The 25,145-nt window shown below is 35.6% G+C and overlaps 1 protein-coding gene across 1 annotated transcript in view; it reads left to right on the top strand.

The window, feature by feature from the left end:
* Positions 1–25,145, top strand: part of ETNK1 (ethanolamine kinase 1) — a 64,614-nt gene that overhangs the window by 20,134 nt on the left and 19,335 nt on the right. Inside the window, exons 2-4 of the mRNA XM_055318660.1 lie at positions 2,483–2,742; positions 16,226–16,366; positions 20,180–20,322. Of these exons, the coding sequence (XP_055174635.1) occupies positions 2,483–2,742; positions 16,226–16,366; positions 20,180–20,322 (544 nt within the window). The remainder of the gene's footprint in view (positions 1–2,482; positions 2,743–16,225; positions 16,367–20,179; positions 20,323–25,145) is intronic.

The raw sequence follows: 25,145 nt of genomic DNA on the forward strand, positions 1-25,145 counted from the left end.
TCTTACCTAGAGGACTGAAGGAACGAAGCAAGGCCAAAGCTGTCATTCATATTAGCTCAAATAAGGGGATATTTAGTCATTTTTGTGGTTTGAAAAAAAATTTATAATTTGTATATGTTCGGACATGATTGCAGAGTGGTTTTATTTCTGTCTTGATCCATTGTGGTCAGAGTGGCCTCATCTGATGTTGGTGTTCTATGAAATTGTTTATGTTCAGCAGAACCACAGGGCCTTACTATGAGTGCCAGGTCAGTTCCTAGCTGTTGGGATTCTTTTCTTTTAGTAATTTAATTTTCCATATGTAAACTATGGTTCATTGCAGGAAAAAGAAAGTGAGAAAACATACTTAAAGCCAAAACAAAAAAAAAAATAAATTCAAGAAACAAGAAACAAAAACCAAGATTTACTGCCTAATATTCGTCGAATATCTTTGCACTTTTTTATCCTTATTTATATAATATTTTATAGATGTGAAGTTATATTATTCATGCATTTTTTAAAAAAGATTTTATTTATTTATTCATGAGAGACACACAGAGAGGGGGCAGAGATAGGCAGAGCGAAAAGCAGGCTCCATGCAGGAAGCCCGATGTGGGACTTGATTCTGGGACTCCAGGATCATGCCCTGGGCTGAAGGCAGATGCGCAACTGCTGAGCCACTCATGAGCCATCCGTCATGTATTTATTTTTTACCCTAAAGATTTATTGTGACTGTCATTTCATTGGAAGTATGTGGCTGTTGTACATAGAGAATTTTGGAGTTGGTTTCTCAGTCTTTGTTACAGTAAATTGAGATATTTATCTGTACATGACATCTGAAGAAGTTACAGAATAACGTGTAAATTTCTATGCCTTTGTAGTAAACAACATGCTTTTTAACACAGTTTTTAATAAAATGATTCACATTTAGTTTAAGTGCATATTGTTCTTGTCAATTCTGCATACAAGTCTTTGTGAAATCTAGGTGGGAAGCAGTACTTGTATGTCTCTGCATACCTGAAAAAGTAGGTATTTAGAATAAATCTCTTTACATTAGGTCATACAGTTTACCTGCATTAGGTGAGTAAGGTTAATAAGTTTTGTATATAATTTAAAAAAGCGCATTATATAAAAACTAGTAGCTGTATAATACTTTGGTAAATACTTTGAAATTTTCATCTGAAGATGTAAAGCTTTTTCAGATGTCATTTATCATTACAAAAATTGAATTAGAAGCATTTATATTCTTTCTCAGGCATCAGGTAAATATGTGTACATTTAAAACTTATATTTTGGCTTTTTTCCTTTTGTTTTTTGCCAGTTTTCTTGAAAAAAAAAAAGTGCTTAACTCTTGCTTACACTTTCACCTCTTATCCCTTTGTTCCACCTGAAAGCCTCCAAGAGCTTTGAATTGTTGAGCAAATAGAAAAATTAATTTTAGTATCAGAGGAAGGTGAAGGTTGCAATTTTTGAGTAGATTTGAACTAAGACTGCTAATCATCTGTTTGCTTTTTTTTAATGTACCATTTGTGTTGATATAAAAAAAGAACTTGAAATTCTTTTTTTTAAATATTTTATTTATTTATTCATGAGACACAAAGAGAGGGAGAGAGGCAGAGTCACAGGCAAAGGGAGAAGCAGGCTCCATGCAGGGAGCCCGATGTGGGACTTCATCCCGGGACTCCAGGATCACGCCCTGGGCCAAAGGCAGGCGCTAAACCGCTGAGCCACCAGGGCTGCCCTTAAAACAATTTCTAATGCATGTTAAGTAACCTTTAAAATTAACACTTAAAATTAATTTTTTTCTATGAGATTTACCATAATGTGTAACTTATGGTAGATTTATATTTGTATATTTATACTTGTGATTGTTGGTAAAGACCTTTTATATGCTATATGCCATGCTGGAGGAGGGCAGTGTCTTGTCTTTAGAGACTTTCCAATTTATTAGACACAGGAGAGAGGTGTGTGTGTGTGTGTGTGTATACTGCAGTGTTGAAGTACAAGCATACTTTGAGATACAATAGGTATCAAAACATTGTGTGGGAGTACCAGAGATTGAATAATTAACATTTTGGATCAAGAAAGACAATGTTATATAGGAATTACAGCATTCTTTTTTGTTTAAATCTAGAATTAAAATTATAGACATGTTAGGCAAAATTGTATTTAAAAGTTTTTTGGGGCAGTCCGTGGCTCAGCGGTTTAGTGCCACCTTCAGCCCAGGGCATGATCCTGGAGACCCAGGATCGCATCCCAGGTCGGGCTCCCTGCATAGGCTTGCTTCTCCCTCTTCTTGTGTCTCTGCCTCTCTCTCTCTCTCTGTCTCTCATGAATGAATACACAAAATCTTTAAAAATAAAATAAAAGTTTTTTATGTTAAAAGTAGGTATTTTTCTTTTAATTAGTATTTGTTTTCAAGCTATCTGCTATTTCATTCGTTAAAAGTATGCAATTGCTTTTTCCCCTCATTTTTATCTTTCCTTTTTTTTTTTTTTGACAGCTTTTCACAGATGGAATCACAAATAAACTTATTGGCTGTTATGTGAGCAATACAATGGAAGATGTAGTCCTGGTGCGAATTTATGGCAATAAGACTGAGTTACTGGTTGATCGAGATGAGGAAGTGAAGAGTTTCCGAGTGTTACAGGCTCATGGCTGTGCACCACAACTCTACTGTACCTTCAATAATGGACTGTGCTATGAATTTATACAGGGAGAAGCATTGGATCCAAAGCATGTCTGCAACCCTGCCATATTCAGGTATATTTCTTTTTGTAAATAATTTATCTTTTTGAAAAATAAGAGTATTAAGTGCTCTAACGAAATATTTTTTAAAACTGTCTTTTCTTCCTTTGAGCAACTATTTGGTTAACTTAGAAACTTTTTTTAGTTAGGGTTCTGTTTTGTTTTTCCTGAAGAAAGAAAATCCTTTCTGTCTGCGTCTCATCGTTGAGTCTTTGTAAAAGAAAGGACTGTGAGATGTGGTTTTAGATTAGCCTGCTGCAGTGTCAAGGCTTCCCCTTAATTTTTTATTTTATTTATTTATTTTACTTTATTTCTTTACATTTAGATTGAATTAATTAACATAGTTTCAAAGTAGAGTTCAGTGATTCATCAGTTGTCTGTAACACCTGATGCTCATTATATCACGTGACCTCCTTAATGCCTATCGCCAAATTACTCTCCCCACCACCCTCCTCTAGTAACCCTGTTTGTTTTCTGTGATTAAGAATCTCTTACGGTTTGTCTCCCTCTCTGATCTCGTCTTGTTTTATTTTTCCTCCCTTCCCCTGTGCTCCTCTGTTTTGTTTCTTAAATTCCACATGAGGGAAACCACTGATAATTGTCTTTGCTTAGCATGATACCCTCTAGTTCCATCCACATAATTGCAAATGGCAAGATTTCATTTTTTGGTGGCTGAGTAATATTCCATTGTGCGTGTGTGTGTGTGTGTGTGTGTGTGTGTATTATTACACACACACATATATATGTGTGTGTTTGTGGGTATATATATATACACACCACATCTTTATCCATTCATCTGTCAATGGACATCTAGGCTCTTTCCATAGTTTGGCTGTTGTGGACATTGCTGCTGTAAATATTTGGGGTAAATACCTAGTGCAATTGCTGGGGGACTCTATTTTTAACTTTGTGAGGAACCACTGTTTTCCAGGTGGCTGTACCAGTTTGCATTCCCACCAGCAGTGTAAGAGAGTTACCCTTTCTCTGCATCCTCACCAACATTGGCATCCTCACTAACATTTGTTGTTTCCTGACTTGTTAATTTTAGCCATTCTGACTGGTGTGAAGTGGTCCCCTTAATTAAAAAAAAAATTTTTTTTTTTAAAGATTTTCTTTATTCATTCATGAGAGACACAGAGAGGAGAGAGGCAGAGACACAGGCAGAGGGAGAGGCAGGCTCCATGCAGGGAGCCCGACGCGGGACTCGATCCCGGGACTCCAGGATCACGCCCTGGGCCGAAGGCAGGCGCTAAACCGCTGAGCCACCCAGGGATCCTGGTCCCCTTAATTTTTTAAAGTAGTGCTTGGATTAAAGCATTACACATTTCTTACTACTAACTTTTATAATTCAGTTGCTCATATTTTTCGGAGTTTTTGCTAAGATTCTTTCAATTCTGTTAATACTGTTACTTTTTAAACTTTTTATTTAATTCAGTGTACTATGTTACTTGTAAAACTTTAATTCAGTGTATTATGTTTTCTGTAAGAAAAATTTGTTGCATATGCTATATCGTTTTTCCAAAATTAGTTTTTTTAATTACTGTTTTTTATATTTCTCTTTCTGCTCTAAAAAACTAGTAAATGAGCTTGATTTAAAAACTGCAAATTCAAAAAAAAAAAACCTGCAAATTCATTCATAGTTTCAACCAGAAGTTCTCAAACATTTTGTTCTCCAGATCCCTTTACAACTCCAGATTATTGAGGGCTTAGAGTTTTTGTGAGTTTTATTTATCAATGTTTACCATATTAAAAATTAAAACGTTTTTTGAATATAAGAATATCAAGCTCACATTATTAGCTGTCAGTGTGATAACATTATCACACATGTAACTTCTTGAAAACTACACCATGTACTCATGAGAGAATTAGTTTAAAAGGTAAATGGTATCTTATGAAAGTAGTTTTAACTTCATAAATCTGAATAGATTTGAGTCTGTAGGGATCCTGGATCATATATATATTTTTAATTTAATTATTTGAGAGAGAGCAAGAGAGAGCATGAGCAGGGGGAAGGACAAAGGGAGAGGACTGAGAAGCAGACTCCTCACAGCAGGGTGCCTGATGCAGGGCTCCATCCCAGGACCCCTGGATCATGACCTGAGCTGAAGGCAGTTGTTTGACTGAGCCACTCAGGCGCCTCTTCTTTTTTCTTTCTTCTTTTTTTTTAAAAAAATTATTTATTTGAGAGAGGAGAGCCTGGATCACATTATAAAGTTGCTTTGTTAACACACTGGTGAAAATGGAGTAGAACAGTATTTTAACTGGTTTCAATAGTATTTAAAAATACTTTGGCAGAGAAATCTATTTACTCAAACCCCAGTTTTTAACCAGATAGTCTTTTTCCTTATGCGAGTGTACTGTTTAGAATATATTGAAGGACCTGATTAATAGATATTATGTTTTTTCTTATGTGTCACATTTTTTTGGTCTTTAGGTTTGTGTGCGTGTCTGCATCAGATTTATTTATAAATCCTCAGTTTTTTAAAAGATTTTATTTATTTATATGAGAGAGAGAGTGAGTCAATGAGAGAGTGAGAACATGGGCAGAGGGAGAGGGAGAGGCAGACTCCTCTGCTGAGTAGGGAGCCTGACATGGGGCTTAGTCAGCTGAGTCACCCAGGCTCCCTCGTAAATCTTCAGTTTCGTTCACAATGTTTGAGATACATCTATATAACAGGATTAAAAGTGATTAGATGCACAAATTAGGTCAAAGGAAAAGCTGGAGTTAGATTCAGATACAAAAAGTATATTCCATAAGATTGTTAGAGAAGGGCCATATGAGCTTCCTAGTAACTAAAGCAGGGAGAAAAATGTTAGTTTTAAGAGTCAATGTCCAAAAGATTTAAGAAGAAAATTGCTTAGGGTCTATAACCATTTTTACTGGTGTAGGCATTTTTTTTTTAAGATTTTATTTTTTATTTATTCCTGAGAGACACAGAACGAGAGAGAGAGACAGAGACACAGGCAGAGGGAGGAGCAGGCTCCATGCAGGGAGCCTGACGTGGGATTCGATCCCTGTCTCCAGGATCAGGCCCTGGGCTGAAGGCGGTGCTAGACTGCTTAGCCACCCGGGTTGCCCTGGTGTACCCATTTTAATTGCTTTGTGAAACCCATAGTTTATTCATTTGATGTTGACATTCTTATGCTGTCTTTAACACACAAAATTTAAACTTCCATTTGAACTATTGGCAGTGGGTGCTGTTTGCTGGTCAAAAAGTTCACATTCAGGAGGTTTTTCTCTTGATTGATATTGGAGGTCTAGGGCAGTTTTTTTCTCTTTTAGTGATTGTGGAAAGTTATAAAATCTAAAGCCACGTGAAATTCTATATATGGCATTATATCTCTGCCACTAAGGATACACAGTGAAACCAGACTGCTTCAGACTTACCAACTATGTGAATTTGGGGTTATTACTTAAAACATTTTGTGTTTCAATTTCCTTATCTAAAAAATGAAAATAATAGTATTTACTTCTAGGGTTGTTGTAAGGATTAAAGTTGTTAGTATATGTAAAGAGTTTAGAACAATACCTGGCACCATGTAAATGTTAGCTTTTATAATTATTATTTTTTTTCTGCAAGACTTTTCATATTTTATGTGACTTAAGCAGAGCTTCTAACAACCTGGACAAGAAAGTATTAAAGTACTTAGGCAAATTATGGACGTTATAAATCAGTTGACTTTATTATGCTTTTAGAGACATTTTCTGAATTTTGAAATTCACAGGTTTTTTGCTTTTGTGTACTATTTATTATAATATGTAGTATTCCTTAAGACGTACGCAAGCAGCATGTGGATGTAGCATACCAAGTAACTTATTGCTACTAAACCCCCCTTCTTGTTTGTGACAGACAAAACTAACCAATCTTGGAGTTCTTTAGTTCTGAACATAGATGAGATTTCAGAATCTTACTCAACTAAGTGATTTTATGTATTAACTACCCATGAGTAGTCCTCTTTTTGGGGTTTTTCTTTTAATTGCCTCAAGGAGACAATTTTGTATTAAAAAGTCAAGATTTTATTTTTAGTTGATCCTAAAGGAAAAGGTAGTAATGGGTATGTTACAGTTCTTATTAATTAGAGAAATTGTCAAACTGATGATGGTGGCTAATACTGATACAGCGCTTAATATGGGCAGGACACTTTTGAACACTGTGTGTGTGTGTATTTTTAAAGATTTATTTTAGAGAGAGAGTGGTAGGGGAGGAGCAGAGGGAGAGAGAATCCCAAGCAGACTCCCTGCTGAGTACTGAACCTGAAGCAGGTTCCATTTCACAACCCTGAGATCATGACCTGCTTGAGCCAAAACCAAGAGTCAGAAGCTCAACCACTGAGCCACCCAGGCTCCGCTATATCTATATTTTATTTATTTATTTTTTAAAAGAGATTTTATTTATTTATTCATGAGAGAGAGAGAGAGAGAGAGGCAGAGACACAGGCTGAGGGAGAAGCAGGCTGCAAGGAGCCCAATGTGGGTCTTGATCCCGGATCATGCCCTGGGCCAAAGGCAGATGCTTAACTGCTGAGCCACCCAGGTGTCCCTATGTATATTTTAATATTTTTTTTATTAAGTAAATTATGCTTGAACTCATGACCCCGATATCAAGAGTTACATGCTCCACTGACCGAGCCAGCCAGGTGCCCCAAAATATTTTATGTATATTAATAAATTCAACTCATAATAATTCCAGGGAATAGATAATGTTAAGATCTCACTTTAATAGATGAGAAAAGTAAGGTGTAAAGATTTTAAGTAATTTGCCTAAGGTCATGTGGCTAAGTGAAAGTATATCCCCCAAAATAACAATGAGTAAATCTTTTTACTTACTGAGAAAAGATCATAAAATGTAAGGAAAATAGTAAGGCCATTGTTACATCACATAGAGAAAGTTACATGAAAATTTGTAGAATTGAAGTGAAAAGATCAAGAAAATTAATGCAGACTTTATCCTATTAATTGATTTGTGATTATTCTTCATAATTAAATAATTGTCATTAAGTTTACTATACAATTTCTCTTTTAGAAGGAAAGCTTTGCATAATTGGTCTTAAGTAATCTTAAGTAGAAAGAATAATTATAGTTTTTTTTGACATTCTTTTTTTTTTTTTTTTAAGATTTTATTTATTCCTGAGAGACACAGAGAGAGACAAAGAGAGGCAGAGATACAGGCAGAGGGAGAAGCAGGCTCCATGCAGGGAGCCCAACATGGGACTTGATCCTGGGTCTCCAGGATCACGCCCTGGGCCAAAGGCTGGCGCTAAACCGCTGAGCCACTTGGGCTGCCCATTGACATTCTTTTTATTTAAGATTATTTTATTTTAAGATTTTATTTATTTATTCATAAGAGACACACAAAGAGAAAGAGAGAGGCAGAGACAACAGGCAGAGGGAGAAGCAGGCTCCATGTAGGGAGCCCTATGTGGGACTCCATCCTGGGACTCCAGGATCACACCCTGGGCTGAAGGCAGATGCTAAACCGCTGAACCACCCAGGAGTCCCAAAGGTTTATTTATTTTGGAGAGCGACCCTGAGATGGAGAAGGACAGTGGTGAGAGAGGTAGAGGGAGAGACAATCTCAAGCAGACTTGCTGCTGAGTGCAGAGCCCCACACAGTGCTTGATCTCACAATCCTGAGATCATAATCTTAGCTGAAATCAAGAGTTGGATGCTTACTGACTGAGCCACCAGATCAAGAATACTGAAGTTTTGCAAAAGCTCACTTTGCTGTTTGATACCACGTCATAAACATGTTTGCATTAAGTCAACTATATGACATTCTGAAAAAGCCAAACTGGAGACACTAAAAAGATTGATGGTTGCTAAGGATTAGTGGGGAGGGAGGGATGAATTGATGAAACAGGATTTTTAGGGGAGTGAAAATGTTCGTATGATACTTTAATGATGGATACATGTCAAATTTGTTCAAACCCATAGAATGTATACCACCAAATGTAAACTGTGGACTTTGGGTGTCAATATGGGTTCTTCTTTTGCAACAAATGTACTGCTATGGTGGAGGATGTTGATAATGGAGGAGGTGAGCTTCTTTTGGGTAGGGAGCGTATGGGAAATCTCTGAACCTTCTCAGTTTTTGCTGTGAACCTAAAACTGCTCTAAATAAAAGTCTCCTAGAAGTCTTTTCCTATACTTTCAGTTAGATCTACTTATTTAGAATATGCATTTATGATATTAATACAGGCATATACACATTTCATTTGAAAAAGAATGCCGTTAGAGACCAAAAAGCAATACTTTTAATTAAGTTCTATGACAATTGGCTTACAATGAAGTTGATTCACAATTGAGTTGACTCACAATTTTGAAAAACGATAGAATGGGGGTTGAGAAAGGAAGCAAAACAAGATGATAGATTATGGTTAGTTAACACTATGAGTAATAACACTGGCTATTTATCCTTATTTTGCAATTAAATTTGTTTCAGATTATGTTGTAATTCTTTCATGGGATATTTAAGTGTTCAGAAGGTTTTGTTAATTACTGGAGAACAGAGTATAGAAAGGGCTAATCGAGGGAAGGGCATATTAATAAAATAGTTGAAATGTAAATGATTTTATTTATTTATTTATTTATTTAGAGAATTGACTTTTTAAATTTTTATTTATTTATGATAGTCACAGAGAGAGAGAGAGAGAGGCAGAGACACGGGCAGAAGGAGAAGCAGGCTCCATGCACTGGGAGCCCGACGTGGGATTCGATCCTGGGTCTCCAGGATCGCGCCCTGGGCCAAAGGCAGGCGCCAAACCGCTGCGCCACCCAGGGATCCCGAAATGTAAATGATTTTAGAAAAGAATGTTTTATTTTCAAATATGTACAGTGAGGTACTTTTAAAAAAAATATCAAGTAAGCAATTGAATAAATGATAATTCTAGAGCTCCAGAAGAGGTTAGGGATCTAAATTTAGGATGATGTACTTATATTTAGCTTTTCTCCTTTAAAAAATGAATTTCATATATTTATGATAAAAATGGGTCTTTGATTTATTAATTAATAAGGTTTATTTCTAATTTCAGATTACTTAGGTGTCACATTTGAGCCATTGTTACTAGGTAAGCTGATCTGCAGCCAGTAATCCAGGCTGATTAATCATAGCTTTAGTAAATGTTGATTGAGCCTAAGGTCAAGGTCTACAGTGCTCTCCTGCTTTGGTTCATTCTCACCTAGCTACTTGCCTGTATTGTGATTGCAAGAGTATTTACTTGGAATATAAGAAATCTGATTTATATTTATGTTTAGTCTAGGGAAAGAAAAGGAATTCAGACTGTCCATGCTCTCCTAGTAATTTGCAGTGTGTGACAATAATCTTAGAAAAAAGTAAGCTGTGACATCTGGGTGGCTTAGTGGGTAAGCATCTGCCTTTGGCTCAGGGCGCCATCCTGGAGTCCCGGGCTCGAGTCCCACATCGGGCTCCCTGCATGGAGCCTGCTTCTCCCTCTGCCGGTGTCTCTGCCTCTCTCTCTCTCTGTCTCTCTCTCTCTCTCTCTGTGTGTAAATAAATAAAATCTTTTAAAAAAAGAAAAAAGTAAGCTAAATAGTATACACAGAAGAACAGAAATGATTTTCAGAAAAGATATATAGAGTTTACTGTGGTATACTGGGGAAATCAGGCAGTGTTTCAGTGAGATCACTTCTGAACTGGACTTTAAAATTTTTTTTTTAATTTTTTTAATTTTTATTTATTTATGATAGTCACACACACAGAGAGAGAGAGAGGCAGAGACACAGGCAGAGGAAGAAGCAGGCTCCATGCACCGGGAGCCCGACGTGGGATTTGATCCCGGGTCTCCAGGATCGCACCCTGGGCCAAAGGCAGGTGCTAAACCTCTGCGCCACCCAGGGATCCCAAAATTATTTTTTTTTTAAGATTTTATTTATTAGAGAGAAAGATAGAGAACAGCATAAGTGCGGGGCGAGGGGAGGGAGAGGGAGAAGCAGGCTCCCCACTGAGCAGGGAGCCTGATGCAGGGCTCAATCCCAGGACCCCTATGATCATGACCTGAGCCAAAGGTATACACTTAACTGACTGAGCCACTGAGGTGTCCCTGAACTGGACTTGAAAGGAAGAAGCAGAGCATGGTAGAGACTGTGAGGGAATGGTATGATAGATAAAGATGAGTTGTACCAGGTTAACACTTAGTAATTCAGTTTATAGAAATTTATCATGATTTGCTTTATTTGAACTTTTCTGTGGCAATCAAGTATTACAGAGACCTTCAGAAAATTTTTAAAAATTCACAGATGTTTAAATAAAAATTCACAGATGTTTAGGAATTTTTCTCATCAGATGTTTCTCTGAAAGTTGCTTTTTACTAGGAATCCTGCCTGCGGTTTAATTAAAAAGTACCCAGCAACAGACATGATGGGAGGAAATGCAGTTTAAAATGAATTATTACACATTTATCAAAGAGCATAACTAGAAATCACTGACTTCCAGTGCTGGAACGTATTGTAGTGGAACTGGTATATCGTGAGTTACAAGTAATATTGGCAGTTTTGGAAGTCAGGGCGATATATGATATAATATATAATTTATAAAAGAAAGTTGTATGTTTATGTTATAACAGTTCTTATATTTGGTTATAACCAAGGCACATCAGCACAAATAAATATGCTACTATTAAAATAAGTTTGAACAGTGTCTAAAATATGCAGAATGGCTGATGTAAAGCTAAGAGGAAGAAATCAGCTTAATAACTGAACTGTGGCTACAGTCACACAATAATTTGCTTATGTGAAAATCGAAAGGGAGTGTGTTAAAAATGAAACTATTGGAGTGGTAGGATTATGGATTATTTCTCAATTAAAAAAATTCCTGTTATTATTATAATGCTCTTAACTTTTTAAAAGTTTCCAAGAGTGGGGGCAATTAGTATTAGTGGATATTTAAAAAAAATTCTCTGAAGCCTTCAAATTTTCAAATGTTTTGCTTTATTGAGGATGGGATTTTATTTTATTTTATTTATTTATTTTAAAGATTTTATTTATGAGAGAGAGAGGGAGACAGACAGGCAAAGGGAGAAGCAGGCTCCATGCAGAGAGCCCAACGTGGCTCGATCCCGGGTCTCCAGGATCAGACTCTGGTCTGAAGGTGGCGCTAAACCACTGAGCCACCTGAGCTGCCTGGAAGATGGGATTTTAAAGTAGCATTTGCCTTGATGTTAGTGCATTAAAGCCTTACTGAGATCAGGTAGAAGAAGGACCGACCAATCTATGATAGTGAAAATCAGAAATCTTTAAGTAAGTTTTATTACCTTCTTTTAAAACATTTTTTAAAAGATTTTTGTTATTCATGAAAGACAGAGAGAGAGACAGAGACAGAGACATAGCCAGAGGGAGAAGCAGGCTCCATGCTGGGAGCGTGGATGTGGGACTCTGTCTCAGGACTCTGGGATCACGCCCTGAGCCAAAGGCAGATGCTCAACTGCTGAGCCACCCAGGCGTCCCAATTACCTTCTTAATATACAAATAAAAATTCATGGTTTATTAAGTAGTGCAGAATTACATTAATGAGATTTTTTATAAATTTTTCAGTTGTATATAAATTTTACTAATAGAAAACAATTGAACAAATCAAGTCTTGTTAAGAACTATATATGTATATATATGTATTTTAAAGATTTTATTTATTTATTCATGAGAGACACAGAGAGGGCAGAGACATAGGCAGAGGGAGAAGCAGGCTCTCTGTAGGGAGCTTGATGCAAGACTGGATCCCAGAACCCCAGGATCATGACCTGAACCAAAGGCAGATGCTCAACCACTGAGCCACCCAGGTGTCCCAAGAACTATGTTTTTATAACCATTTAATTTAAAAAAATTTTTCTTTTGGTGGAGGTGCTGGGCAGCAAACTAAAAGTTTCTTTTAAAAAAAAAATAAAAGTTTCTTTTCAACTGTAAAATACATATAACTTTACCATCTTAATCATTTTTATAGTATACCATTAAGTATTATTAAGTACATTGGTACTGTTTTGCAACCTGTCTCCACAAGTATTTTCATCTTACAAAATTAAATTTTATATGCATTAAAATGGAGCTTTCCAATACTCCCCTACCTCCAGACTTAGCGATCATCATTCTGTTTCCAGTCAGTATTAATTTGCTGTAAGTATTTCATCAAGTGGAATCACACTTTTGTCTTTTTGTTTTATTTCACTTAGCACAGTGTCTTCAGGGTTCATCCATGTTGTAGCATGTTAGAATTTTCTTCCTTTTTTAAGACTCATACTCCATTTTATGTATATACTATGTTTTGTTTATCCATTCATCCATGGATGGACATTTGGGTTACTTCCACCTTTTTAGCTATTGTGAATAAATAAGGGTGTTATGAACATAGGTATATAAATATCTTTTCAAGACTTCAATTTTTTTGGATATATAGCCAGAAGTGGAATTGTTGGATCATATGGTAATTCTATTTTTATTTTTTTGAGGAACTACCATACTATTTTTATCAACTGCACCATTTTACATTCCCACTAATATTGCACAAGACTGCAGTTTCTCTGTATCCTTGCCGGCACTTATCCTCCCAATGGCTATGGGGTGTTATATCATTGGGGTTTTGATTTTCATTTGTTTGGTGATTAGTTATTTTTTCTTATGCTTGTTGGCTATCTTATACTTGTTGGCTTCTTGGGGGAAATGTTAATTTATTTTAAGATTTTTTTCTTAAGTAATCTCTACATCCAATATGTGACTCGAAGCAACAACCCTGAAATCAAGTGTCTCAATCAAGCTCAGTCAAGCTTTACCCACTGATCTCTTGATAATTGGAAAATCCAAACTGACTTAATGAAGAAGGAATTTATTGGTACATATAACTGAGAATACTGAGTTCAAGCATGGGTGGATCCAGGGACTCTAACATTGTTTTTAGGGGAGTATTACTCTTCTATTTTATTCTGAGTTAGCTTTATATTCTGGCAGATTTTCCTCAAGAATGGCAATTATAGGGGTACCTTGGTGGAGCGTGAGGCTCTTGTTCTCAGGGTTGTGGGTTCGGGCCTCTTGTTGGGTTTAGAGATTACTTGAAAATAAAACCTTAAAAAAAAAAAGGGATGGCAATTATAATTATCAGCAGTTGCAGGCTTATCTGATCAGTTCAGCCATGGTGGGAGGAGAATAGAGAACAGGGCATTCTTTTTCTTTTCTTTTTTTTTTTTTTTTTTTAAGATTTTTATTTTATTTATTCATGAGAAACACACACAGAGAGAGAGAGAGAGCGAGAGCGCGTGCAAGAGTGGCAGAGGGAGAAGCAGGCTCCATGCAGGGAGCCTGACGTGGGTCTCAGTCCCTGGGCTCTAGGATCAGGCCCTGGGCTGAAGGCAAACCGCTGAGCCACCCAGTCTGCCTGGCATTCTTTTTTCTAATAGCTTCAGCCCAAATCAATAGCATCAGTCAGAGTTCCTGAGATCAAACCTTTTGGCTTAGTTTGAGTAATATGCTCAGAACCAATCATTGGGGAACAAATATAGAAGGATGGAATGCTCTGGGCAAGTCTGTGTTGTATCTTAACTCCTAAAATTAGTGCTGCAGATGGGATAGAGTTTGGATTGAGGTCAGTTCTGGATGAACCCATGAACTAAAAGTGAAGGCGATGAAGGTTTCTTCAAAGGAAAATCAGAACTCCTTTGTTACTAGAAACTAGGTAAATAATATTCACTGTAGTATAAAAATGTGTATTTAATCACAATACTGCAATGCTAGATTCTCTGTATGTCTTAATCGAACAGCTGTCAAATACTTTTGCATATTAAATCATTTGAGAAACTTTAAACTTTTTTTTTTAGAGGAAGGTGGAGGGAGGGGCAGAGGGAGAAGGAGACAGAATCTTAAGCAGGCTCCATACCCAGTGTGGAGCTATCATGGGCTCAATCTTATAACCCTGAGATCATGACCTGAGCCAAAATAAAGAGTTGGGTGCTTAACTGACTGAGCTACCCAGACACTCCAGGGAGCTTTTAAATATCTTGATGCCTTGGCTGTATACTCTAGATCAATTAAGTCAGAATTTCTAGAGGTAGTACCTATGCCTCTGTTTTTTTAAGTTTCCAAAGTTTGTTTTCCATATGGAGCCATGCTGCAGAATCGGATCATTCATTATATCAGTGTTTCTCCAACTTTACAGTGGATTAAGGTAATCTGGAGATCTTGTTTATTTTTTTTTATTATTATTTTTGTTTCTTTTTTGAGATCTTGTTTAAAATGCAGAATGCTGCTGGGTACCTGGGTGGCTCAATTGGTTGAGCCTTTGATCCAGGATCCTGGGATTGCGTCTTGCTTTGGCTCCTTACTCAGTGGGGAATCTGCTTGTTCCTTTCCTTCAGCCTCCCACCCTGCTCATGCTCTCACTTTCTCTCTCAAATAAATAAATAAAATCTTTAAAAAAATAAGTGCAGTGAACTGGGGCCCACTCTCAAAGATTGTGATTCAGTAGATCTGAAGTGGGGGGGGGGGCTCAGACATTCCTAGGTGGCCCTATGTTATTGGTCCTAGAACTATGTAATGCTGTGAGGAGCATTACATTAGATTATGAGCATCTTCAAACCAGCCAGTTTTTAAGTTCTTTAATTTGTAGTACTTTAACTCATTTTCCCACCTACTAGTCTATATAGGCTGTTTGGTAACTTATTTCTGTTTTATATACTTATATTAGCATGTGCTCTTTTGGGTTCTACAGGATACAAAGATAGCATGGATACAGGTATATACAGTTTCAAATTATTTTGTTGTTTGGTTCCAGGAAATTGATTCTGACATCATGAAATCTTAATGTTTGTTAAGGCAATTTGTCTTTAACACAGTTGTAGAAAATAACTTCTAAAACCCATTTACCTGGGGATCCCTGGGTGGCGCAGCGGTTTGGCGCCTGCCTTTGGCCCAGGGCGTGATCCTGGAGACCCGGGATCGAGTCCCACGTCGGGCTCCCGGTGCATGGAGCCTGCTTCTCCCTCTGCCTGTGTCTCTGCCTCTCTCTCTCTATGTGTGACTATCATAAATAAATAAAAAAATTAAAAAAAAAATAAAACCCATTTACCTGCCAGTGACCTTTTTACTTTAGCCCTCTTTTGTCCTTTAACCTCAGTGACTACAAAGGCTCAAAATTCAAAGGACTCAGTGCAATTTAAATGTATCTGATTAATGTGTAATATAGGCCTTGAAATAATTTGTAATTATGTATTGTCCTGTTGGTCCTAACCATTGCTTATCTAATCAGAATAGACCACCTACTTTCAGACGCTCACCCTCTTTTGGACATGATTATTTGTTGACTGAATTAATTGTAGGTGTTTCTTCCTACTGATGCTTTGAAACATTTGTTTGCCTCTTCTTGTGAGCGTTGACTTGACACAAATTACTTTGACTAGGTAAAAATGAAATCATGTTATCAAATGCATACTAAGTTATTTTAGTTTACTCATGAACCCTATGATGCTTATTATTTTCTTTTTATGCTGTTTTGTTTTAAAACAGGCTCATAGCACGTCAGCTTGCTAAAATCCATGCTATCCATGCACACAATGGCTGGATTCCCAAATCTAATCTATGGCTAAAGATGGGAAAATATTTCTCTCTCATTCCCACAGGATTTGCAGATGAAGACCTTAATAAAAGGTAAATTTACTTTTACATTTGAAATTGTTTCAGCCTTGTTTTTCTATACATAAAAGGTTTCAGAGATAGCTTACAAGATTTTTGTGTATAAAGTCTGGTTGGTTGCTCTTTTCACATTTGATTAAATTAGCCCTGATTCATTTGACCTTCAGGTGGCACTACAGAAATATAACCGCCCCTCTCCCCACCCAACTCAAAACCAAAGCAAAACAGAAAAAACACCCTACAAAAGCCAGAGGTAGGGAGTGGGTAGAGGTACCCAGCCAAGAAACAAATATATTTATTTAGAAGTAAACATAGTGTTACGATTGCTAGGAATGGTACTTTATGCATGGAGTGAGTTGGTGATGGAGCCCTTTTTAAAAAATTCTTTTTGTTCAAAGCTGTTTATTATTTATTTGTTTATCTTTTAAGATTTTATTTATTCACGAAGGGACACAGAGGCAGGCAGAGACATAGGAAGAGGGCAAAGCTGGCTCCCCAAGGTGAGCCTGTTGCGGCGCTCCATCCCAGGAACCTGAGCCAAAGGCAGACACTCAGCCACTGAATCACCCAGGCATCCCTATTCAAAGCTGTTTTAAGTATGCCAGAAGATTTACATTGGTGCAGTGTAGTAATATTGGAGTGTGAAAACATTTGGATTGTCTTAGTTTACTGAGACTATTCAAATCTATTATGAGGTTGAAAATTCAGTTACAGGAGTCTTACTCAGCTTTTTTTTTTTTTTAAGATTTTATTTATTCATGAGACACACACACACACACACACACACAGGAACAGACACAGGCAGAGGGAGAAGCACCTGGGCTGCCCTTACTCAGCTTTTGTAAAACTGACTCCCCAGGTTCCAAGTAAGGTATTTTATTATTCTTTGTATAAAAAAATTGTAAATTAGTATTTATTTATTGATTTATTTTTTAAGATTTTATTTATTCATGACAGACACACGGGGGGGGGGGAGAGAGAGAGAGAGAGAGAGAGAGAGAGAGAGAGAGAGGGAGGGAGGGAGAGAGGGAGGCAGAGACATAGGGTGATGCAGGCTCCCTGTGGGGATCCTAGTACGGGACTTGATCCCGGGAACCCAGGATCACAATCTGAGTCAAAGGCAGATCAACTGATGAGCCACCGAGGCATCCTGTAAATTAGTATTTAGAATCTTATATGAACATATTTTTATAGTCTGATTACTACTAGGACAAAAATTAGGAATTTTATTTTCTTCTTATGTCTAAAACATACTCCAACTTTTGTATTCAGGAAATTTTCATCTAAGAACAATAGAGACAGAGAGGACCTATAGAGTTTTTCATGTTTCTCTTTTTACTATTTATTAGAGAAAAATCGCTGTATTATTCTGTTGAATTGGATTATTTTAGAGATTAGTTTGATTCACTCAGTGTATATGTGTTTATTTGCAGGTGGTTTGTCAAACTTTGAATTTGTTAGGGATAGTAGATAGCCATTAACTGGGATAGATAAACATTTGTCTAAGTGTGTCCAGTGTGCTAGATTCTAAGACGTGATAGTGTAAAAACACAAAATCCTCTTTTGAAATAGCAATTTTATTGAAGAATTCTATTGAAAAATTTAAAAATAATGAAGTATTGGCAATAGTGAATGTATGATTTTCTCGACTTTTTAAGATAATGCAGAGTTTAGAGACAGTGTAGTATTGTGTGGATTAAGAGCACAAGATGCTGGAGGCAGCCTGCCTAGGATGAAGCCTTAATTCTGCCAGTTAACAGTTCTGCTTTATAAGCTGGGGCAGAAGTAAAATGGAAATAAGAGTAGTATATTTACCTTTTAGAGTTTTTATGACGGCTCATTGAGTTAGTATGTACAATGTAGAACAGAGCGCAAAAAGCACTCTGCCCTAATAGATAATATACAACGAAAATGTTAAAAACAGTTAAAATATTAGAAATATGTTTCATATTTTCTTCTGTTCCTTTTTGTTTGTATATAATTGTAATTATGTTCAATCCTTTGAGTTCTATTATTTCTGTTCAACTCTTTACCTTTTAAATAGGTTCTTGAACAATTACACCATTTTGAAAAGAGTGTATAAGGATTGTATTTGGAAGCTGTGTTTAGAGAAGAATGCAACATTGGCAAATACAGGCAGCAAACATCTAAGTAGGCCACTTTATTAAAATTAAGTTCATGGACAGTCTTTATTATATTGTACATTGGAAAAGTAAGGTGCTAATTTGAGTGTAGAGAAAGAATGAAGAAAACTTGGCTTAAAGTGTTAAGGGAAGAGGAAGCATAAACTAACAGCAATTTTGTAAGCCAGATGGTGCTATTGAGGAATGAGTGGTAGCACTCTATTTTTGTTTCATTTTATTTTTATCAAATGAGTATAAATATAGTGTAATAAATAGTACAGAAGACTGTAGGATTAAAAAGCCATGAACTCTAGTCCTCTTTGCTACTCTGCCTACCAGACTTCCCAGTCTCATTACTTTGAAACTATTTCTATAATAGATAATGGAGTATTCTAGATATGATTTCATAGACAATATCTGATGATTATCATAGAATTGATTAGGTTTATTAATAGTGATAGTCTGTTGACTTTGATAGGTAAATTTAGCTGATTTGTACTACATTCACCCTTCCCGTAGACATTTTAGTTTTTTTAATAAACTGTCTTTATAACTTTAAATAATATACTTAAACCTCTTTTTTATTAACTCTTTGTATCTTGGACTCCTGGGTAGCTCAGTGGTTGAGCACTGCCTTCAGCTCAGGGTGGGATCCTGGGTCCGGGGATCGAGTTCTGCATCGGGCTCCCTGTGAGGAGCCTTCTCCGTCTGTCTGTGTGTGACTCTGCCTCTCTCTCTCTGTCTCTCATGAATAAATAAATAAAAAATCTTTAAAAAATAAACTTTGTGTCTTGGAGATAACTGTTAAACATTTAGAATAGTGCTCAGTAAATGCTAGCCATTAAATATACATATTTCCTCCCTGTATTTTTTTTTTCCTCCCTGTATTTTTTTAAAGATTTTATTTATTTATGAGAGACACATGGAGAGAGAGAGAGAGAGAGAGAGAGGCAGAGACTGAGGCAGAGGGAGAAGTAGGTTCTCTGCAAGGAGCCTGATGCGGGACTCCATCCCAGGACCCTGGGATTATGACCTGACCTGAAGGCAGATACTCAACCACTGAGCCACCCAGGAGTTCCTCCTTCAATTTTGTAATAAATGATTTTTTACATTTCTGCCCTGTGTTTTAAGTTGCTTAGTTTCTTTTTTTTTTTTTAATTTTTATTTATTTATGATAGGCACACAGTGAGAGAGAGAGAGAGAGAGAGAGAGGCAGAGAGAGAAGCAGGCTCCATGCACCGGGAGCCCGACATGGGATTCGATCCCGGGTCTCCAGGATCGCGCTCTTGGCCAAAGGCAGGCGCCAAACTGCTGCGCCACCCAGGGATCCCCAGTTTCTTTTTATTCATATTAAGTTCATGAAATAAGATTTTCCTTTATTCCAACTTTTGTAATGGCCTGTTTTAATTCAGGAGTCTATGCACTTGAATGGAAAGATTTTACTAAAAATAGATTTTAGGGCAGCCCTGGTGGCTTAGCGGTTTAATACTGCCTTTGGCCCAGGGTGTGATCCTGGAGACCCAGGATTGAGTCCCACATCAGGCTCCCTGCATGGAGCCTTGCTTCCCCCTCTGCCTGTGTCTCTGCTCCCCCCCTTTGTTTTTAATAAATAAAATCTTTAAAAAATAGATTTTAATCTTTAAACTTGAAAAAGTCAATATAAGCAATATATAACTTTATTTTATTTTATTTTTTTAACTGAAAGGTTCTTAAGTGATATCCCAAGCTCTCAGATTCTTCAGGAAGAAATGACTTGGATGAAGGAGATTCTTTCCAACCTGGGCTCACCTGTTGTGCTTTGCCATAATGACCTATTGTGTAAGAATATAATCTACAATGAGAAACAAGGTAGGTATCTGACCTTATCAGTAAGTAAAGTTGATTCCTTTGATGTTCTTAATGGTCCTTTGATCTTTGTATCAGTAAATAAATTTAATGCAGATGTAAGGATTAAAAATATTCATGAAGTCTTTAAAGATTTTCTTTTAGGTTATAAAATCGTGGTAACTGTGCTAAATTAATATATATTCTCTATATTTGTATAAAACATTTATTAGAGTGTGATTCTTGTTAAGAGTCTTAAATGAAAAATGATAAAATGACTTTGTTTTTAAATTTAACTGTAAAATCTTTTAATTCATGGTTTGAAAATGTACCTTCTTGTAATGGGGGTTATTGAAAAACCAACTGACATTGCAGTGCTCTTAATAAATACAGAATTTTCTCAGTGTTGGGAAGGATGACAGTATTAGAAACAAATTTGTCTCCAGGTTTTCTATTTGTTTATTGTGCTGATTTGTTAGATATTTTGATGCTAAAGAGAGCTACAGATGGAGGAAATGTTATTTGTACTTGCTGAAATTTATATCTATTAAAGTAGTAATCAAGAAGCTTTGGTAAATAGTTTTAATATTTTTTGAGGTATAGACAGTGATATTTTTGATGAAATGTTTTCTGTAATTGTTCATATCTTGCTGTATTCAAATTCTCTGTTTACATATTTAAGAAACACTTGTGGTTGTATTACGGTATTGGATAAAAGTGGTTTGAGGTTTGGTTGCTAAAATATAGATGCCCCTTCAATAATAAATTGAAATTGGAAAATGTAATTATGGTTGAAGGATTAGTATTAATTTAAAAAGTCTGAAATTGTGAAACTTTCATTTTAAAGGAAACAGTTTTGAGAATAGTCATTGTAGTTGGAAGATTATTTTAAATCAAAATTGTGCTTTTGTGAGAATGCTAAAGCCAAACAATTCTGATGAAATGGTCATAAATTCTATTAAATTACTATTTATGACCATTCTTACTTGATTGTAACATGAGACTGTTCAAATGCAAAGATTGTTCATATTTGTAACTGACTTTGACTTGAAGAAAATTAACCAAAGAGCACTGTCAAGGATGGTAGACTGAAGCATATATTCTTAAAAACATGTTCGAGTACCTTTTATATTTTATATTTTAATGTGGATTAGAAGTTTTATTTTTTAGAATACATTAAGCTGACATCTTTATTTTGAATGTTGGAGGTCTTTGTGTGGAAACATTAAAAAAATCTTAAAGGTGTACCTTAAAACATGTAGTGCTTGACAGTGTCCTATTTATTATTTACTATCCATTTATTATATATAATTGTCACATGTATACTCATTATATACTAGTAACCAAATCTCAAGGCCATTTGTGAGACAAGAGTATTAGTTATACATTAAAGCGATGTATTAGCTTTTAAGTTCAGTGCAAAACCAAATAACACAATTTATATAATGGAATTTCAAGTGAGGGACTTCATCTTACGTTTGAAGTGGACACTCAGCTTTATTTTTAACTGCAAGATAATCAAAGAGAATCTTATTTCCTTTGGAATATATTTTACCTTTTCATATTTTTATTTTATAAGTTTCTTTTGCATATTCATTTCACAGACCAAACTTGTTTATAAAACTAAAATATAAGGGACCAAAAAAATCAGATTACTTTGTCTTAAGTTAAAAAAAAAATGCATTTTTACTTTTAATCAGTTGCTTATCTAAACTGTTTTCAGTGATATGAAAAGTTCTTATATTTTCAAACAAATCTTTCTGTTTCAGTTTGACTCTTAAGATTTCAAGGTTATTCATTTGTTTGTTTTACCAGAAGTTAACCTAAATCATATTTTTGTGCCTAATTTTTCTTCCCTACACAGAAGAATTTCACAGTTCAACAAATGTAACTATTTTGATACATTTTTTAGTTTTTCTTTAAGAAGTCTATTGTGTACCATTTGTTTCTTCTTGTCTTTGTGGTTATGTTTGTGTGTTAGTTATGGATATGTTCTGTTATTTTTCCTTGACAGTGGTTTTATAGTGTCTTTTAGGAAGGCAAGTTTGGACTTTATGGCATCCATTAAAAAAGTCCATTGCTATGTGATTAGTTGATACATAGGATTAAGAAAATACAGTTGGAATGTTCAAGTAAAATCTAAAACTCATGAGAGTGTGGCAAGAGGTTTGTTACGTGTATTATTTTCTATCTGTTTGAAATTAGGAGCTAATGGTTTTAAAGTAATGTAACTGTATGACATACTTGCTTTTAGTTATAAGGAGAACATACTATGCTTATTAATAATTGTAAACGCTGTAAATTTAGTAAATTTAATGAGCAAAAAGTTAGACTGTAGCATTAGTACTTACAGCTGCAATTTCAAAGATGATAATTAAAATTAGAAATAGGGATTGCAGAAGTTCTTTACCTTAACTGGCTAAGCCAAGGGTGCAGTCTTTTGAGGCTAAATTAATTTCTACATAGGGTAAATGATTATATTGCATATTATATTCATAGATGTGTTTTAATTTATCACTTGTTGAGTGATTCATGTGATTTGAGTTTAAAACTTCAGTATTTTGTACCCACTTGAGTTATAAATATGTAAGCATAGTAAGATGAAAGCCAAGGTACTGGCTTTAACATCATCAAACTTAGTATCTCTCTCCGTAATATGTTTCATACCCTTCATTTTTCAGAAGTGCAAATTTTAGTTTTAAACTATGAATTTATAGTGGATCATCTTGAAGTCTCCACATGTATTTTTCAACTGTAATAACTTAGATTTTGTATGTTGTCACCAGATTAAGAATTTCTGAGTAACTCTTAGAAAGCAAATGTATTAAGAGCTTAGTTACAACTAAGAGAAATTGGAAAAAATGTAGATGTTAGAACCAAGCACACACAGGTTCACATTCCTGCTCAATCACATGTGGAAGTAGGTGATACTAGACAAATCATTTTCCCTTTTTCCCTTTTTAAAGATTTTATCATTAAGTTATCTCTACATCCAATATCAGGCCTGAACTTAACAACCATGATATATAGAGTTGCATGCTCCACTGATTGAGCCAGCCAGGCACCCCCATTTTATTTTTTTATTGTTTATATTTGATCCCTGACTCTCTGCACCAGAATCACCCAGAGTACTTGGAAAAAAATGCAGGCTTCTATGTCCCATCTAAGACTAACTGAACAAGAATTTCATAGATGGGCTAAGGAATCTGCATGTTTAACAGGTTTCCATGCAGTGCTTATACTTTTTGATAATCTAGAACTTTTAATATGCTTTATTTCTAACTTAGAGGTAATATCTACTTCAGGTGATTCCTGAGAAAAATTTGGGTTATGTGTATAAAGTATATAGCATTGGAGTATATACTTAGCAGCTCATGACTGCTGCTGTTATAAAAGGGGTTGGCAAACTTTTTCTGTAAGGTGTGATAGTACATATTTTAGGCTTTGTGTACCATATTATAGTCTCCATTGTGACTGTTCAGCTCTGTTGTAGCACAAACACAGCCATAGGTAATACATTAATAAATGAGTGTGACTGTGTTCCAGTAAAACTATTTACAAGACCACGCAGTGGTCCAGATTTGGCATGAATATACATAGTTCGCCAACCTCTTTATTATGTTTACAGGATGCATTTTACAAAATATACTTGATTCTGAAGAAGTGAAAATAGTTATTATAAGCCAGTGGTTGACTTACATATATGTCTTACAACTAGTGGAATTATGTATGGCTCATAGGTGTATAAGATGACAATCAGTTTGTCTTTAAGTGCAGCTTCCAGATTTTATCCTAACTATAACTTGAGTGAGTAAAGTTTAAAAATGTATATATGTATGTGTTTATGAACATTTAAGTACATATTTATACACACATACATATACACAAAGATTGTGAGCACCCTGCAGTTTATAGGCTTTTGTACCTGTGAATGTTACAGAAGATGGTAGGCATCACAGGAAGAAATACTGCCTCTACCTGTTTTCACCATGTCAGTTGACAGGACACAGGAATATGGGAGAAGAGTGAGCTTCCTTTCTGAAGGTGATGGTAGCTGTCAAGATTTTTGAAAAGTTAGTGCCAGGAATTAGGTGGTTGGTAAACAGCGGCCCATTCCTTGCCTTCAGTGAAATGACATCTTAAAAAGGTAAGGAAAGAATGCTTACTGATACGATGATAGAATTTATTACATAATAAGAAAACCGGAAGCAGCGGTTCTTGCTTCCAGAGCTGTCCGTCATCTTTTAAATTAATCATTAATTTAAAAAGAATTTATCCGAAGTAGAATAAATTGTAGTATTGCTTATAGACTAACTGACTTGAATTCTAATACTATAACTTCAACTAACCCTTAAACTGCTGCCATGTTAGAAGTAATTGCTAAAGCTTTTGAGTATGTTCTCTCATGTCTTGATGCTCTGTCTGAATGTTTATTGGTGACTATTTCATTTCTCCCCCCTCCCCATTTTTTCATAAAAGCTCAGATAAAGATTTAATATAGAACTTTAAAATTCAGTAATGACAGTCATTGATTATTTTCTCTGTCAGTGAAATACAACTTGCTGATTTACAGTTATTTAAAGAAATACAAATGAGTGAAAGAAAAATAAAACTTATTCTGGGAATTATAATGTAAACCAGGTTTTTCTTTAGAGTTTTACACATTGTAAATAGAAAATGTGTGAGGCACCATTCTCAGTCACTTGGTTGGCTTTAAGTCTTCCCACTCTATTACTCATGAAAAATACTGTGGTTTGGTTGTTTCATTGATATTTTAATGACAGGGTTTTTTGTTGCAGTTGTTGGTTTTGTTTTAAAATTTAAGTAAATACAAATTTATTTTTGCA

This window comes from Nyctereutes procyonoides, unplaced genomic scaffold (genome assembly GCF_905146905.1).
Source record: "Nyctereutes procyonoides isolate TBG_1078 unplaced genomic scaffold, NYPRO_anot_genome, whole genome shotgun sequence".
NCBI lineage: Eukaryota > Metazoa > Chordata > Mammalia > Carnivora > Canidae > Nyctereutes > Nyctereutes procyonoides.